The 20,104-nt window shown below is 35.3% G+C and overlaps 1 protein-coding gene across 19 annotated transcripts in view; it reads right to left on the bottom strand.

Annotated features, from left to right (window-relative positions):
* Positions 1-20,104, bottom strand: part of MIPOL1 (mirror-image polydactyly 1) — a 189,431-nt gene that overhangs the window by 115,342 nt on the left and 53,985 nt on the right. For all 19 annotated transcript variants that reach the window (XR_011096990.1, XM_068683294.1, XM_068683293.1 and 16 more), the window contains 3 exons: positions 17,925-18,030; positions 5,298-5,427; positions 107-140 (listed from right to left, as the gene is read on the bottom strand). Coding sequence is in view for 18 of the 19 variants with exons in the window: in XM_068683294.1 (XP_068539395.1) it covers positions 107-140; positions 5,298-5,427; positions 17,925-18,030 (270 nt within the window). In the remaining variant the exon portion in view is untranslated. The remainder of the gene's footprint in view (positions 1-106; positions 141-5,297; positions 5,428-17,924; positions 18,031-20,104) is intronic.

Below are 20,104 nucleotides of genomic sequence, written 5' to 3' on the forward strand. Positions count from 1 at the left end.
CAATTCTTCTTTTTCCCACATCTTAGTTCTTGAAACCCACTCAATTGAACTTAAGCCTCTAAGATATAAGACTGACATCAAGAAATCTCCTCAGAGAATGGCTTACCATGTCATTTTCTTCAGGGTTAATATTTTCTAGCCTAGAAAAAAGGGACACAGAAAGCCTGATCAGTAGCATTTCCTTAGTGCAGCAAAATGAGTTCGCTTTTTAAATCTTTAGAACCTCAAGTAATTTCATTCTACTAGTCTTTAGAGTCAACCATGACACTGAACATATTAAAGTGCCACCTGCTCGACTCCATCTTTCAATAATGCTCCATATCTTCAGCACTGACTTCAGACTGTTAAGTTATTAATGTTTACTGCTATATATGACTACAAGGATCAATTGTTCATATGTGCTTAGATGAAGAAAGTTCCCCAGTGATAGAAATGACTGATGCTCTTATTTTATTTATTTCTGGACTTACAACTTTTACCTGATGTTGTATTTTTGTTTTTTTTTACTGCACCCCAAATGAAACAGGACAGGACTTTTGCAAAGATTGTGGTTTTTTTTTGTTTGTTTGTTTGTTTTTCATTTAAAAGTAATTCTTTTTCTACCTCTCTCTTCCAAAAGGAGCAAAAAAAAAAACACTAGTTGAAATTTCCTTAAAAATGTTTTGTTTTTACATCTTGCATAAAATAGTAAGTTAAGCCAATTCTCTGCAAGACCCTTATTTAAGTACAGAATAACCCGCTCCTGCACAGTCTCCCCTTTTTATTTAACATAACATATATTGAACTGTCAAATATAAAGATGATACAAGGAATTTAGTTATACGCATTTCAACATTGACTGTGCAAAAGCAATGAGTGAAAGCACAATGACCTAATAAATGAGATGCTATATATTTTACTTTACTTAAGCTTAGTTATATGTACAGCACATCATTTACAACATTTATGTGTATTTTATAATGGACGAGACCTCATTTCTGGAAAAACAAGTACATTATAATTACATCACCACTCCATTGCTACTTACTTAATGGTGACTTTTATTAAAAATAGGTTTATTACTAGTGTTCACTATTTAAAAAGACAGATATGAGCCACTAAACATCTGCTAAACAGCAACACACACTTCAGTAGTGTTGTGACAGATGCTGCTATAGGGCCAAGATTTTAGCTAGCAAACATCGCCGAGCACTTGACAGCACACCATCACCTTTTACCTTAAAGCATTAGTTTTACTAGATAACAGTAAACAAAGTAAATTGACCGTAGAGAAATTAATTCTTTAAATCAAAAAGATACAATTCAGAATGTACTACTGTTGTGCAATAGCTGGTATATTATATGGAGTTTAGAAACAATTACTTCAACACATACAGTCAGCAACCAAATAAAACAAACAAAAAAACACAAAAAGCTAACTTTGCAGCATTACAGTTGTATTTGTAAAGTAATATAAACCATAAAACAACAAAGATGTAAGTCTAAATTCTCAGAACTGGCTCCTTGATTTGGCTCCTTGTAGAGTTCCTACTCTAGGTTTTTACATTGCTCCAAGTTCCACTTCATGAGGGACTTAAAAATGGATCTTCATCTAGTTTGTATTCACAATGAAAGGAACAGTGTTTGCCAAAGTAAATTGGCAGGACTGATCTGGCATCTCCAGAGGACTTCTACCCTGCTAAAAATATGGGTCAACAAATCACCCAGCTGACCATCGGGCTGGGTAAGCAGGACACCTTAAACAGGAAATGGGGGTGGGAAAAAGAACATGAACTTCTACCGTAAGTGTAGCTTTTCAGCATACTGCTGTCACAAGGGATCTGTTTTCCTAAGGTGACAGTATTTATTAAAAAGCAGTAACCAAAGCTGAGTATTTGCCTTGGTGCCTCTCATGATTTGCCCTTAGATGTCTCACAACTTTAAACAGCAATAACCAAGGGTTCCTTCCCCCCCATTTCTGCACACATTACACTAACATATCCCCTAGAGCTAACAAAACGAAAAGAATTTCAGTTGCTACAGTTAAATAATGACAATAGAATTGCTCTAGCAGCTAATTTAAAGAAAGCATTAAAGCGTTTGATAAAGGTTGGTAGTCTGTTCAGTATTGCCCTCTTGTAGAAATCTCTGATTGGAAAAAGTCCAAAGCAGATGGAGGGAGTGACTTGTGATCTAAAACTCGATGCCTGTGGCACAAGTAGTCTACAAACTTTGCAAAAAAATACTCTATGTGCTCCACCTTTACGACAGAAAGCTTGACGTTTTGAACAACCAGCATCAGGAAGAATATATGAAGGGTGGTAGTTGGAAAAGATCCAAGATTCTAGAAGAAATCCCCAAATTAAACAAAATAAACCAAGTCCCTCATGGCTCATCCCATCATCACTGCTCCTTCCAAAGGATTAGTGGAGAGTCAAGGTGAACTTGCTCCCCCCAATTTCCATTCAGCCAAAGTATTAAACTATTTAGAATAAGGAGGCTAAGAAAAGTAATTTCCTTGTGGGGTTGGCTCTGATTCTGAGAAGGCAGTGTGTAAAAATGAGGCTTAGTTAAGATAAATAGTGAGATAACCTTTACTGATAAATTAGGGGTGAGGTTTCAGAATCACTCTACTCTTGTGAATACTGCAGAGGGCAGCTGAGCCCTAAGCACCTCAATTTGATTCTTCTTAGCACAATCCTGGCTTGCTCCTCCCATTGCAACATGCCAGACATCCATGCAGGAGTAGAAAAGTATGCTTGTCACCTCAGGTGAAGTGCTACCACAGTTAGTAATGATGCTTAATGTTCTGAAAAGCCTGAGTGCTGGGGCCAGGCCAGTGGTCCAGCAGGATCTTGGCTCCACTCAGCAATTTCCTGCTTGCAAGGTGTACAGCTACATTAATTAGCATCCTCTAAGCTTAGCACGTGTAAACCAGAAGAAAAGCAGCTGAGCTTGGTGGAGGTAATCCTGTCTTCTTGATTCTGTAATCCCCAAAGATTTCAAAAATAACAAAGAATTTTATTCAAATAAAAAGAATGCAAAACCCCCAAATCAGTAATCACAACAAGCACTGTTTCTCTGTATTATAGCAACACTCTTTTTGGAAGAAACACAGTGTTATCAAGAAGGTGCTGTCACAGAGATGACTGATATGGAAGAAAAAAGATCTATGGTCAGCTTGACAGTGGTCAGGTTGTGGAAATGGCTGCAGTCACCACGGACTGAGGTAGTACTGAGTAAATTAGTGTAACAGAGCAAGGCAACTTTAAGTATCTTATACTGTCTGATATGGTTTAAGACATTCCGATAAAACTACTTTGGCTTAATAGGTAGCAAGGTCAGAAAAGAGGCAAATATTAAGACAGCTGATGCAGGGAACATGACTTCTATTGGACATAAAGAATGATTTTCTATCCCCTTCAGCTAATTACATATTAAGCAATTAATGCCCAATAATTCGTTACCATTAAGTGCTAGCAGCACAGATGATTAACATACTTTAATCTGGGAACAAATACAGCACTTGGGATCTCTGCCTTTGTGGCTTCTGTCAATTAAGATTTTTCTTCTCTATCACTCTGATGTCCAACACTAAAAGCTACTAATAAAAATAAAAGCATGTAACATTTTTTTCAGCAACATCTTTGTGCCCTTAGGGATTCAGAAGCCTATTTGGGATCTCCTTAAGGAATTTGGTAATGCTCTCAGTGACAGGTCACAACGTACTCGGGATGTGATAGACTTGGGTTATGGTTGTTCCCAATGAGCTGCCAGTGCCACAGTCAGTATCAGGAGGGCAGAATGGGAGATCCTGCAAAATACTGAAACTCTAGTTCTATCATATACAAGCAACTTGGCAAGCACAATTCTTCTGAATAGATTGGTTTTGTCCCCATTTTGTTGCCTCCATCAGTTCTCCTATCTTGTTTGCCCTTCTCTCTTATATTTCTTTTGCTTTCACATTTTCAGCTAGCTGAAAAACACAATTAAAATAACAGCAGTCTTATTGGATTCATAGAAGAAATGACAAAGGACTGAAGTGGAAGTAAAAGATGAGTTACAAAGGCCATAAAGAAGAAACAATAATATTTATAAAAACAAACAAACAAAAAAAAAGACAAGGAAGCTGTGGAGAAAAAGCAGATGAGCAACAGAGAAAAGACAAGACGTGAGTATAATGCAAAAAAGGAGAGTGAAAATTTGAAATGGAGAACCACCAAAACAGATTCCACAGATGAAACAGAAAAAAGGCAAGAAAGCATATAATTTCAAGGATCAGATGTCAGTAACAATTTCTGAATGCCTTATTCCCCTCCAGCTTGACCTTTAACCCTCTTCAATTTTAAGGCTGTAGGCCATTTTAGCCTACACAGAATATAAAGAGAGCAAGAATTGTTGTGGTGGAATTGTTGTGTGTTGAGAAATTTTAGGGAACAGACAAATATTCAAAAGGGTACATGTGGACAAGGTCACGTACATTAAGTTCCACGAACTTATTCATATATTGCATGAGAAGTGGTTCTAACTTGTTTGTAGCTACTCATTTTCCTATTTATTTTCTTTTAAATTTCTCTTGACAGAAAAATAGGAGAAATTTCTCAGCCACTCTAGACTGTGGGGGGTATTGGATGATAGCCAAAATGATCACAACTTGGATGGAGAAGGATTACACAAAAGCAAACTATAGCTTCAAAGCTATGTATATCCCAAAGAGAGAAAAGAAACTGTTCTTATCTTCTTCTCCTGACTCACACATTGTCTTTAACAAGAGATTGACTATTTCTGTTGGGTTAACATGGTACTATGTAAATTTCTAGAAAGTATTAGTTATACCTTTCTTCCCTTACAAACTGCTCCTACACTGAAGACATGGAGGAAAACATATTTTTACTACATCACCCACATAATTAGTAGAAATTCTGCTGAAAGAAATGTCTACTGGGCTTAAAGGCTTGATTGATTTCCTATACATTGCAACTTCTGACTGACATTTTGGTACTCCATGTCAAAAGATCCTTGTAAAATGTCACATTCCTCTTATTTATGTCTGAATAAATCAATACCAAAGCTTTTGATTATATTTTTAATTTTTGTAATCAAAATTGTTCACCTTGCACTCAGTCTCCAGTGAAAAATATGGTCTCAAAAGATGGCTAAAAAATTAACCAATAGCACAGTAAGACTAGCACTAGCTTGGTATTTCATCATAGACAAGTTTGTACTAAGATTTTCAACAAAATTTCTGTCAAGCAGTTTATGACCATCACAGACTAACACAACAATCTTTTTGCACAGGGCAGTAAACGCAAACTTACTCTTTCAGACATTCTTCCAACCGCTGGACTCGTAAAAATGCTTCATCTCTCTCTTCATTGGCTAATCTAAGCCTTGCCATGACGGCCTCATCACGTTCTCGTTGAGCAGAATAAACTTCTTCCACGAGAGCTGCAAATGTAACCAGTGTGTTTTACCAACAAGCTTTACAGGGAAAGACACTATTATGCACATTTACATGGGCCTTTGCCAGCATCTGCTAAAATCAACATTTTTCCACTGACCTCAGATTACTTTGCATAAGGTCTATATTACTCTTCAGACACAACACTAAATAGCTACAGACTGCTAAAATGAATACTTTAAAGAATGAAATAAAGCTATGGGTTTTCAAATTGACCTCTTTATAATCAAACAGGGTAAGGAAGTGATTTGCTTTGCTTCATGGAATACTTGCATCATCGAAAAATGCATTTTAAATCTCCAAATCATAAGAGACAATGGTAGGTTTCTTCTACATCACACAGAGTTAAGAGTAATGGCCCATTGAAAATACTTCCATCATCACACCGCTTCCTATCAGGGTGGCATGCTGACATAAATACTACAAATTTTAATATTTTCCCAGTATGTTTATCTCTGGTATCACAAAAACGGCAGTGCTGGCATGTCTCCTTCCCTGCCAACCCTTTGCTTTATTGTGTAATATACTGTTATATTATCTGTTACGGCATACATGGACCTTGGAGCATTAGGTGCCAATAAACTAAGATTTACTGTCTATCCTTGGGAGCAAACTAACACCTTCAAGTCATTCCTCATCCCGAGCTTATGCTTTCTTCCTGCCTCTCCCCTGTCAATATGTCTAACACCATTTCTGGCACACTGCCAGAATCCTTACCTCGACCCTGCCTCCACTAAAATCTTTATTCATACTTTCATCATTTCCCTCTGCAATACTGCAAATCTCCTCACAGTCATCATAAAACCCTGCAGTCTGAATGTCTAGGGACTTTCAGGATACCATAGAAAGGCTGCTGTCACTTCAAGACAGAGGACTATATCCTCACTGATTGTCATGGGAACTTCCAACAAAATAAACTATGAGAAAGGTCTGCAGGTCACAGAGTTCTGAATGCACATGAGAATGCCACGTTGGTGTTCAGCCACAGCCTCCTAACACCATACTACACTCTTTCTAATTTTGGCATCTAATTTTTTTACTCCCCTTCTCAAGTCTCTTCTTTATTAAGCCACTGCTGTTGGACCTCCTTACTCTCTTAAGAACTCTTTCCTCCTACTGAACCACTGCTAATGTCATTGAGATCTCAAAGAAAAGCTTCCTTTTCACGTCAGCCTAGAGCTTTTATCCCCTTCATTCTTACCTCAGTTGACATCAACTTTGTTGCCATTATATGTTAGTTTTTCTACTGTTACTTCACGTTTCTACATTATTGTATAAAAACTTCACACTATATAATATAAAACACTTTCTACTTCTTGGCAAAATGGATCAGCAGATTTTGGTAGCAGCTGTATCATTGGCATGGCTTTACCAGAAACACTTTATCTGTACCAAGGGAAAAACCCAACAACCAACAAACAACTGAAATACAAGAAGCTCAGATAACCAGGGAAGTAAGATGGGTGAGAAGATGATCAGAAAAAGCATGTGGAAAGATGAATTAGGAAGATGCTCAAGGCAGGAAAGCAATCCTCTTGTCCCCAGGCTGGGGAGAAGTGTGTTCCTGAGGGGTAAAGAAATGTTTCTTGAAGCTCTAGCAAAAGAACAAAACATTGCACAATAACAGTAGATGGGACAAAAGAATATAAAGAAAGGCTAAATGTTACTTCTGGGGGTGTAGTTCCTCGTCTCACAAAAATCTGTAGAGGAGCTGCAAACCTAGTGATCAGGCCTGAGGTTTAACAAGTTGCATCCTTACTCCTCCAGCCCAGCCCCTGCCCTCCCCAAAAGAAATCAGCATCAGAAGCCCATAGCTTGAAATGTCCACACAATTTACAAAATACTGACCTAATTCTATCTGAGCATTTTCTTGTTCCACAAGAACAATATAACTTTTCTCTAGGATCTATTTGCCCCATTTGCAACAAGAAAGCTTTGCTTGATGTGGAAGGGAAAAAATAAAGCATGAGTAAAACAGGTACAAAGCTGCCTGCGCACACTGTGGTAGGCAGGAATAAGTACACAGCACTTGCAGAAGAGGAGTCCAATGTCTGAAAAGGTAGGTGACTTGGCAAGAAGAAACTGTATGGGGTGGGCTCATCAGACTTCCACTCAGGCTGCTGAGGTCTGTGATGGCAGAGAATCTTGTACCTCTGCACTGAGTGTCTGCTTAAACTACACTGCAACCACTAGGTCCCGGCTGGATCTGGAATACACAAGCAGTTTTTTAATGTGTGGTAATTATTACCTATGTGTACTTTACAGTACTCTTTTACTATATTTTTTTCCAGTAAATTATGTCAGTTTATCTAGTCTGATGCCAGAGACACTGCACAGAGAACCCCTTCCATAAAGCTGCAAATGAAAACATTATAAAATTTTCATCATGAAAACAATTGCTGCAATGAGTAGAAAGCTGTCTAAAATAACTGTAGATTTTGTACTTATTACTGTTCTGGAGTTAATTAATTTCCAGATTAATTAACTTCCATCTGGTCTCTTTAAGTGTACTCCTTCTATCAGATCTTATTTTTTCCCCATCTCAGCATGGAAAATTGCCATTTGCTGAATGTTAAAATGGATCTTGAGCATGTGAGTACACTAGAATGTCTGTGTTTTGCTTTATCTATTTCCCTCTCTGAGGAGTAATAACCAGTGGCAATAATGAATATATAGGCCTTAAAAAAATAAAAAAAATATTGCTTATTTGTCTTGAAACCAAAGAAATGTATATATAGCAATATGAAAACACTCAGAGAAAGAGATTTTGCAGGTGACGTAAGCATCCCGCTTATCTGAGATCTCACCATTCCTGATAGCAGCCAAAAGGCTGATTGCCTTGAACAGTGAACCCCACCTAAAAGGTTTATTACAAAATACTGTCTTTTAACTAGCAGCTGTGGAGAACTGACTTAACTTTTCCAATTTAAAAGAAAAAAAAAAAAAGAAAAGAAAAAGATACTTAGGACAGTGGCATTTTAACACCGTGTAGCAATACTGACACTGACAACAAGAAATGACAAAAAATAGAGTTAAAAATAATGAAGTCTTCATCTAACTCATTTCAACAGGCTACAAAACTTAACATTCCTTTACCAGCCACAGCTTCTGCTGAATTTAGGTTAGACATTTCTGTTATCCAATGCCTATACACTTCTTATGGTATTTAATATTTTTACAAATTTATTTTTTAAAGTATGATAATAGCTACACACTTTCAGGTATTCAATAGTATGATGTTGTTAACAATATGTTCAACATTAAGATTGAGCTAATGGATGAGTCAGTCAAAAGTCCAGTTCAATTCCTGAAAGCTGCTTAGCAGATAGACCTCCATGCAGACTGCTATGCTTTCAATTACAACTTAAAGACTACCTAAAAATGAATAGACATAGTATCAGAAGATTAGCCCTAGGTTAAAGAACTATGTGGATTATTTCTTTGAAAATTGGGCAAAGAGCTTGGAGCATGGGATAAGGAACGTTTGTGCATCTCCAAACAAGGATTCAGCATTATCTTAGCCTTTGTGACCCTGAGGAAACTGCGTTATGTCATGCTGTTCATGTTCAGAAGTCATCTAAATCATAAGATTCATGAGATTCTTCAAATAAGCCAATGAAACATATACATCTCTGGGTTTCAATACAGCAGCAACATAAAACATTTGATGTCAAATTTAGGAAAGTATGTGAAGTGTAAGGTGTCCATAAAAACATAAAAATCCTCCATATGAAAAACTGTAAAAAAATTATCCAGGTTATTATCCCAATGCTTCTTAAAAATGCCAAGCAAAAAATACTTGAGAGTAACGAGTCAGGTTCCTAAGTCCCATTCAAGACATGTCATATTCAGCAAATCACTAGCCCCATATTGGAATGCTCACTTGATGTCTGATCCAATGAAAAAGTAATCCAGCTACTTAGTCACCAACTGCTCTGGTCGACACCATGAGGTTTTTCTTGGAGACCTTCCAATGGTGCACCAACCAACCCTATCCTGTTTATCTTGAGGCCTGACCAACAAGAAACACAAATTCTTATAGTACTCATGTTTCAAGCATGAAAATGACATACAAAATGAACTATGAATGGTCAAGTATTAAGCTAAAATGAATTGCGTTATTTACTAATTCATATACATATAATGACATTCAAGAATTAAAATATTCAATTTCCAAGGTGAAAAATTAAGAAAAAAGAATTCTTTCCAATATATATAAATAATGCAATATATACAAATGTGACAGTACTATTTAGTTGCATAAACTTTATTTGCTTTGGAATAATTTAATAACATCTTTCGCCTTGTAACTAAAACCTCTGCATACTCTACAAGAGCTCTTTATTTTAAAAGAATCATCATGCTAAACTCATCAATTCTAAAACATTTTTAGTTTTTAGTAAAGAAAACAATTGTAAACAGAGAGCTTTTGTAAGGTAGATAGCTATTACAAAGTTCACTTAGAAAATCAATATAGCATTTTAGCTGGAATTTGCTCATTAAACACCCACAGCTCTAATGCAAATTATGATGGAATGAATAAAGCAAATACATATGCTTCTTTCTTTTTATTAAATGTAAAATCTACTGTTAATTGCATCTGGTATGTCATATAAACTTTTCTCCTTAACTATTAAATGGAAGCTTTTACAAAAGTCATTAGAGATTCTCTTTCTTTGACTTGTATAAATTTCAATATTTGTTCAGTAAAGGTTCACAGCAGTTAAATTACATTAACAAATATTATTAGCTACTATGTAAGCCAACTAAGTAAAATACTTATATTGCAGGTAAAACAAATCAATGGGTGTTTACAATAATATTTGGATATGTCCATTTTTAAACAAGCTTATCAAATATCATGTAATTCTTAGTCAAATGAGAGAGACTCAAAGTAGATTTTTTCTTCCCAAATACTCAAATTTGTTTAGTAAGCTAATTGTTTTCTAATATGGGCAAAAGTAAATATGAAGAAGATGAACCATACCGAGTATGAGTTTACTGAGTCAAAGCAGTGTACATATTTTCTTAGTTGAACCTGATTCTTTTGGCAAACTTGTCTTCTACACTTTTAAAACTACCTTTAAAATACAGTAGTAGTGAGAAGGCGTGTTGGAAACCATTCTAGTTTAAACAGTGGTTCACAACGTTCCTAACAAAACTTTGGGAGAAGGGAGGGAAGCACAGTTCCTAGGAAAAAAAAATTGCTGATTTCCTAAGGTCATCTGTGCTAATGATAATAAAAGAAAAAAAAAATAGAAAAGGAGAGGCAAGAAAGAAGAACTTGTTAGGATTTACAACATCTACATCAGCAGAAATCACTTAAGAGTGCTCATTAAAACATTTATAAACAAGAACACAGGGAAGACCTTATAAGTAGAAGATGACAGCATTACACACACCACTATCTCAGAAGATATGATAAATATTACAATACTATAATAATTGCATTTTTGGATAATTCAGTCTGATGGATGAAGCAACAATATTCTGGACTTTGTTTGAAATCACCTGATGCAATGCAATTATTATTTTTGCTTTGAATACATGATAACAAAGTGATCCAAGAAATACTACAAATAAAACTCTGATAATTGCTTTTGTAATTAACATTAGTTACAGTAATCATCTACTTCCAAGAAGACATGGTAAGCATGTTTTTCTATTAGTAAGAATGTATTATTGCAGAATGTCAAAGTTCTGCAGTTTAAGATTTAGTATTCAAGGACAATGGTTCCTGAAAAATAAGTGACTTGGGATTTTCTATAGCATTGGTTCCGGCACAATCAAAGTAATTTTAATAGTTACTCCCACTGTGACAGCAACAAGAAATACAAATGGGATGATATGTTTTTATATTAAAAAAAAAAAAAAAGGCACAGGGCGTCTTCACATCTTCAATATTCAGGAATTGCCTGAAATAGTCATAACTAATTACTCCAAACTTTTTTTTCCTATGATTCAACTTCTGTGTCATAACGGCATACAGCTCTAACATGGGAGCAAAGGTTGAATACATGAGAAAACTAAGCAAAGAATATTTTGTTTTCTACCTTTTGGAGATTCACGTTATTCTAAAGGAAAAGCATAAACATGAAACAACTTGCTTGTCCAAGTAATACTTAGAATTCAAGATTCCTGTAACAAGCTTCTTGTTTATTCTGTTGTGTCGCTTCTATGAAAAAAAAAAAAAAAAAAAAAAAAAAACTGTCAGCTGAAATTTATCCTGCAGAGAGGTTTAATTAAAGCTTTTTAGGGATTTTTGTTGTGTTTTTTCTTTGGATTTCTGAAGAGCAGATAGATGGTGTAAGGAATTAGGGAAGTATAAGGGGAAAAGAGGTACAATGAGGACCTGAGGACCTGACTTTTCCTTTTCATCAGCCCCCCCATTACTGGGTCTCTGTCTGTCACAAAAGGACCTGGAAACTATCTTTGCTATTTCCAGAGGGGTCAATGTTATTATGTTTTATTTAACCATATAGATATACACTTGATCTCCTTACACAATAACAAACATGCATGCATTTGTAATTTAGTCATATTAGAAATCAAAATTCTGTGAGACTTTTTTCCTACTAGATTTAATGACTCTATGCTCACAATTCTTAAATAAGTAATCAATCATAGCCAAATGAACTGAAAAACAGATTTACTGCATTGCTATGAAAGCCTTTAAAATGTGTCACTAATTGGTCTCTGCGCATACATGTTGCAAAATGCAGATAATCCCTCGAAATGTTCAAAGCCTAAGGCCCTTATGCAGTTCTCATTCAGGTTAATGGCAAACTACCATGAGCTCCAGGGCTGACTGTTGACTTAAAAATAGTGCTGAAATGTTCTATTATGAAACAGACAACTTAAGTTGCTAGCTATTTTCTTTGAAAACTACCATTCATTTACTTTCAGTTATGACCTATAACTGAAAAATAAAAGCAAAATAATGATAAGAAGATCACAGGAAAACTGCTTAAGAGTTTTCACTGGTCTATACCAGGAATTACAGACTACAAGTCATTTACACCTAAATGTGACTTTATAGATAAAGCAATCTGAACAAACACTGATAGAACACACTGACTTCTTTATTGCTTTGTGTTTGTTGTCTGTATTTAGTGCACAGCATTCATCTGCTCCTACATTTCCAATGCTATAAACACAGTGTTCTTAATAAAAGGCTAAAGTTGCTTTGTGGTAACTCTGTATAGGGTGTTCTTTGTGTACTCAGATCCCAATTCAATTAAAAAAAAATAAAGTGGGAAAAGAATAGGAGAGAGTATTATACACAGACCCCAAGGCAGTTCTTGTGAAAGCCAATCCTTGTATGATACTTAAGCCTCTGTTTCTAGTACACTAAACACAGCTGACTTCAAAAATCAAACAATAATGCTGTTAAACTTTTTTTCAGTGAATAATTGCTGATACCTGAATATTTACTTTAGGGGGGAAAGATATAAATGTTGCATTAAAGTTTGCAAGTTAAAATTTGACAGGTTAAAGAAAAGTTTCTGTAATGCCCCAAGTAGAATATTTGCAGAACTTATATTCTTGAGTAAAACCCAATCCTTTATGTTCATCTAGCACCATATAGTGGGGAAGAGAGAAGGACCAGACTAATATAATTTGCAGAAATTACTGGCTTGCTTTTACGTAAAAACTCTACCCCATAAATAACTTAACAATTTACATTTTAACCTATTACAGCTAATCTTATATTGTCAAATTTCTGCATGCAACTTTTTTGACAGTTGATGATTCTAACAACCTGAAGGTAAAACTAAATTGTTTCAAATTAAACAGTCAAAAAATAAGATGTTCTCACAATGCCCCCACCTTTTTTTTTTTTTCTTTTCTTTTCTTTTCTTTTTTTTTTTTCTGTTCTTTAGATGGATTGTCTACGTTCCTGTACAGAGGACTCAAGTCATACAGCTATTCTCAAAATTCTGTTATTTACCAGGAAATATTTTGAAACAAAATATTCAGGAAGTAGTTTTGCATAAGGAAGCATTAACAGGGAAAAAAAAAAAGCTCATAATTATATGGACTACATAACAAAATGAATTATGCACTAAAAATATGTTAGGGAAATATATGCATTACCTACTTAAACTGTAAAATGTTATTCATATTTAGGCTTATAAACACAAGGGTTGGGAACTATTGAGTTCTTTTGGCTAAAACCCAATATTGGCCTTATTTCAGTTTAATTGGAAGAGGATCTTGAATTCATCTTCTCCATGAGATATCAGGAACCTGGATTTCTGTTTGTACCAAAGGTTAATAAGAAATGTGTCTGCAAAAGTCAAACAGCATTAAATACCAAAAACTGATTATTATTCTGCAGGAGTTGTTCTGTCATTCATTATCTCTCCATGCTCCAACCTTCCACAGCTAATCTTTAATGGATGACATGCAAGAAAGAAAAATAACATCTAAAAAGGGACTCTAAAGTGAGCTTTGAAGAAATGGAAAATACATCTGTGCTGGAAGTTATTGCCACCCAAAGTTTATTACTGGCAAGATTACTTACTTCCTCTTACTTTATGGGATATTAAATCAAACTTTAAGCTAAGAGCCACTTGGATATTTGTTTTCATTTTTGCTATTAAAACCATTGCATATGCATTATTTTTCAAGTTAATTCAGGAAATGCTAAATAACGCTCATGAATGATTTCCACACTATATTCAAGAATTTCATAATACCACAAATGTCAATTCTCCACATTTTAGTACAAACTGAGCTGACAACAAGAACTTAATTACTGGTATATTGCTGTAGTTTTCATGAGTTTGGAACGTATATAACAGATACAACTGCATTAGAAGCATTTCTTTACTACCTTCTTTTTTTTTTTTTTTTTTTTTTTTTTTTTCCCATGCTGTATTTTCTGTAATTTCCCTGGCATTTCAGAAAGTATATGCTGAATGTTGACACATTTTGCGAGCATTAAAGGTGGTGTGCAGCACCTAATAGACTTAGCAGACTGGAGACAATCCAATTCTGCCTGATGAGTTGACTCTGATTTGAAAAGTATTCAATTTTGATAACATTACCATCAGATATTGTTTAAAAAAAAAAAAAAAAAAGCAAATAAAGAAAGAAGCAAACAAAATAGCCCCTGTTACAGGAAGACTTGCCCTAACAGAAATTCTGTAACAGATATAATCAGAAATATTTCTGATTATATTTTCCTTCAAAATTATTCTTAATCCCAATATAAAGCAGTGTGATAGCAACACAAAGACCCCAAAAGACAAAGCTCTGCTGTCAACTACGGTATATCTTGTTATGGTATATCTTGGAGGTAACTGTCAGAAGTTCAGGGCTTTGACATTTTTCTAAGTCTAGAGAGGGTACACCATTATGCTCTACCACTGTCACTTACACACAGCAAGCTCTTTACTCTAAAAATTCCAGTATACACTGTGTATAATTCGTTAGGCAAAAACAAAGTCTTTTATTATGTCCGTCAAAAGTGAGATCTGTTCTCTCTGCTGGCTCTCTCTTTTAAAGTAAAGACTTGATTCCTTTGCACCTCCATCCTTAAGTTCCAGACTGTCCTCAGAGGAAGTGCTCCTTCTTCCTTTCTCCTCCCACAGAGGGCACTCATTCCCTTTTCTGTTCAACATATGAAAATTCTGCGGTCCTGTTCTTCACATCCAATTCACATTTGATGTTCCTCTTTCTTTTTCCTGTGCATTATCCTAGTCTCAGTTCTTCTGTGAAGTGCTCTCCTCTTGATATTTCCTGTGTATCCTTCTCTCTTTTTATTCTCTTATAGTGAAACGAATTGTACTTTCTGACATTGCCTTATATGAGAGCAAACCTAACAGAAGTGCACAAACAGTAGTAACATGTGGCAACTAAGACCACCAGAAACAATAGTATCTAACAGTTAAGAAACTGCAATCATAACTGTGAATTTCCTCATGAACTGTGAACTCCAGGATAGGAAAAAATAGAAATAAAAATTTTCTGAAAATAAGCTATTTATTGCACATAGTAAGCATTCTCTTCTACATTTATTTTTTTTTTTTTATTTATTTTTTTTAAATTCTCTCACAACCTTTTCACAAATTTACTCTTTTTCCTCTTCACATCTTTCTCTGAAGAAAGTAAAAAGCACAAAATGACAAGCTTTGGGTTATTTGTTTCTGAGGAGTTCTGCAGTTTAATTTTAAAATGGCCTTTGTCTTCAGCTTTTCTGTTCTTGCCACAGGGCTTGCTTAGGTAAAACCCATCAATTAGAGGGTTCCATTTAAAAATAGAATTGTAATATTCCTCAAAGTAGATAACATTTTATGGTGTACCTTTCTGATGTTTTTTACAATATAATTTTGTGGAGTCATTTTCTTATCATAAAGTCAGTACAAAGTAATAATAAAAATGCAAACACCCATATTTACAGGCTTCACTCTACCATGTGTTATACACTGCAGTAATTAAACATTAACTAGAAACATGAAATCACAGCAGCATGTGTTCTCCTTTCCTCAAAGGACTTAATACATGAGGAAAAAGTTTCTCCTGTAACATGCTGAGTCTTCTTTATTAGGTTATGTCTGTGCATAACAACCCTCCCCAAGGCTTTTTGTGAGAGACTCACATAGATCTCCACAAATTCTTTTTGGTTCACATCATTCCAGATTTCAAAATGTTTATCCAAACTTGGTAAGATTCTTAGAACAGTAAAATTGGAAGCAAAAATCCATAAGATGCTAGGCTTCTTTTTTTTTTTTTTTTTTTTGCTTAACTGTAAGGAGCCTCTTACCTTCACTCCCAGTATTTTATACTTCCTGAACTCATAAAAGAAGCAAAAAGGTATCTTTTTAAAGGCCATCCTATATATGCACTTCAGCTCTCATTAAAATTTGGCTTACTCTTCTTGGAATAACTATGGAATAACTATGTTAATTATTCTATCCATATTCACGTCATACTGTTTCGGAGGGGATATCATACTCAGGACATAATTAGAAACTTTAAACAGTAATGCGAGAGAAAACAATTTACTAACAAATATTTCGACTGTATCCATAACAAGGAAACTAATGACACACATTTCATATTTCTTTCCATGTTTTAATGACCAATGAAAACCTATATCAAATAGAATATTTCTGTGTTATAGGTATAGAGGTAAAACACTGTGCAAATATCCAAGAACAAACACAAAACTTGGAATTCAATCCAAACAATTTGCGTTAGCATTCAGTTGCTGGATACAACTATGATATGTTGTTCAGACATTTTTTTGTCTTCTGAAAATACAGAAAACAGTTTATCTAAGATGGAATAAGAGTAAAATTATGCCTGTATTTCACTTAAACTTGTTTCCTAATATCTAGTTTCTCCTTTCCCATCCTCCATCACAGAAAATTTAGCAATTCTCTTCCACCTATGATATACACAGAATTCCTGTATTCTCAGGAGAATACATGCCTGTATTCCCAGGATTTTCATGTTTAAAGTCAGCTGTATGTTTTTTTCAGCCACAGAGTTTATTTTCAGCTTTATTTTCTTGAAGATAGTTACTCCTTACTCCAGTACCAATATTTTTTGGGCAGGTAGTAGTACTCACTATCAATATTATGTGAATTGTCTGTGGTTGTTTCAGTTTGACCCTGACAGGCACCTAAGTACCACAAGGATATAATTTTACCTATACTACACTTAATTTATGAAAAAATGATATGATTAATTTATAATAGTACTCCCATAAATTTCCTTGAAACATCTGGAGCAAAACCTCAGGATATTTTTCATCCACATCCACACTATACACACTATCACTTTTCAATAATAATAAAAATAGTCAACTTCACCACTTCAGAAATTTCTGTAACCATAGAATACATTTTTTTTCCATTCTTGTGTGTCTATCCAAAGAACACTTAACAATATAAGCATGTACTTACTTTCAACTGTAAACTTAAAAACCTTACATTTTGGCAATTTGCATAAGCTTCATTCACTGAAGACATACGTATCATCATCAGACAAAAAATTATTAACTACCGCAAGGATGGATTTTTCAAAAGTGCAGGTCTATAGCTGAGGTGAATGTGCGACTATCTTCATACACTGGGAGAGGGGTAGTATTGCTCTGAACGAGCTAAAACAATAAGTGGTATTTGAACTGCTGGTTGAAAGGTAGAAGCACTGGTAATCATTATTTCCCCTTGTTTGTTCAGGACCTTCCAACAAAACAAACAACCTTTTTGTGATTGGATTGACATGGTGTTAACAATGCATTTAATGCCCAAATCAGTATGAATACAGGTAAAGCTCCTGCTAATACCAGTACCAGGATGTTAAAGCCACCTATTTTCTAAGCAACTCTAAACAGCCACACACACACACAAAAAAGTCAAATCTTCCCTCCTTTAGCAAATAAAGCTAACATTCACTAGGCCACGTCATATAGCAACCGCGGGTACTGTTAGAGCCATACAGCCATCTGTTAAACGCTTGCCTACCATACCTGCAATCTTTTCTGCAATCTTAGCTTCTGTAGCTCTCTCTTGCAGTTCTAAGTCCAGTTTTATTGTCTTCAACTCCTTGTCCTTTTCAGACAGCTTATCCTGAAGCTGAACAGAACAAGTGGACAGTAAGGTTCTTATCTCTCAGAAACAGTCAACCAGCAAAACAAAATTTTAAATAATAGTTCTCTTACCACCAAAACACAAACACTAGGCAATACCACAGAAATTTATCTATTTAAAGGACAAATGCTTTTTTTTTTTTCTTTTATCAGTTGCCCTATTTTGCTCTCAGAAACAAGCAGCAATGTGCCTGCCATTACTTTTATTTTGGATTCCCCTCTTCAGATATCACCAGCTATGTTTTTTCTTGCTAAGGAAGGTCAAAGTTACATGGAATATAATGCAGATGGTGAGGTGATGGTGAAATAGGCATTAGTAGCCTATTTCTTAGCAAGATTACTGACATCACTGATATCTGAAGAGCCTGTAGTGTAAATGCATCATTTTCCATGTGCATCACCAGACAGAAAACCTACACCCTTTCACATGCTGTGATCTTTCTTTTAATTGGAAATTCACTTAGCCTGTCTTTTGACAGATCTGAGCTTGCCATCATATATTTAATGATGTTTCACAGAACTGCAGAACTGTTGAGGCTGGCAGTGACCTCTGGAGGTCAGCTGGTTAGCTTGAGCTTTTCCCAATGCTCAAGCTTTGAGCATTCCCCAATGCTTAAGCATGGCCACCTACAGGAGGTTGCTGAGGACCACATCCAGCTGGTTTTTGAAGATCTTCACAACCTCTTTGGGCAACCTGTGTCAGTGCTCAGTCACCTGCACCATAAAGAAGTTCTTCCCAGTGTTCAGTGGGAACCTCTGATGTTCCAGTTTTTGCCCACTGCCTCTTGTCCTAACACTAGGCACAATTTAATGGAAAGAGTACAGATTTTTCGTTTGTCCGGTAGTAACATATGCAACAGTACTAATAGTACAAACAATGCAGTGTTCAAGTAGGATGGAATTTTCCTCCTGTTAACATAGAAATATCAGGGTGTGTTCATTATATAGACCAGAACATGCTTGTACAGAAGCATGAGATCCAGATTCTGTTCATGAAACACTGCTTTGGTTTTGGTCCTTTTTCGTATTCAATAGCTGAAAAACTTGTCATGAAATGCTTGAGTCACCTCAGACCAGGGATGGCATGTTTAATGAAAGAGACCAGGTGTATTCTAGAAATTAAGTTTCAAACTTTATCAAAGTTTCATCATTTGAACCATGCTATTACATTAGAAAAGCTACAGTTCTGTCCTCATATCAAAACACAAGAGAAACAAGGCTGTAGTAGAAGCAAAACATACTTAAACGACAGTCATAAAGTACACTGGCTTTTCTGGTAAAAAGCCAACGTCACTACCAAGTGCTATTTCAGCATCAAAAACTGTCAAATTTCTGAGAGGAAAAAATTAGTATTACACTGCAAAAAATAGAAGGCTAATCAAGTTAACCAAAGCAATCATTGAGAAGACACATGCCACTTTCAATAGAATACATGATGACGACTACAATATCTTAAAATGGCAGATGTGAGGAAAAACATACATCCTTTCATTTCTAGTATGCTGCTAAACTAAATGTACATACAAATAAAAATACATATAAATACAAAATAGAATGCAAAGGAAATGGAAAGTATCAAAACTTTGGATTAAGATAGGTATTTTGATTTAAATGAATAGAGGTTTTACAAGGCACGGATGGCGAAGCATGGATCAAATATAATTGGGAAGGAACTACAATACAGAAATCACCTATGTTAACTCTAATGTCAGAACTCTGATTGAAAAAAAAAGGAAATAAAACAGGTTTAAGATGTTAAATTTGTAAGAATTCGCACACTGTGACTTTACATAGTGAACTGTTTCCCGTATTTAATCTCAGTTCACCATGTTTTTGGGATCGGGCCTCAAAGTAGTTTACTGTTTCTTACAAGCAATATGCAAGCATTAGAACAATAGCTTTTTTGTCTCCTAGCAAGCATTTCAGAACATCTCTTAAGATTTTGTTTACCTCCAAGTATTAATGGGTTTTATCTCTTCCACCATGCTATGAAAAGACTACACTGAAGTAAAATGCATCTTCTGTCAAAATATATGAACACTGTAGAGTTCGGTGAAGAA

The sequence above is a fragment of the Anas acuta genome, chromosome 5 (assembly GCF_963932015.1).
Source record: "Anas acuta chromosome 5, bAnaAcu1.1, whole genome shotgun sequence".
NCBI classification, from domain to species: Eukaryota; Metazoa; Chordata; class Aves; order Anseriformes; family Anatidae; genus Anas; species Anas acuta.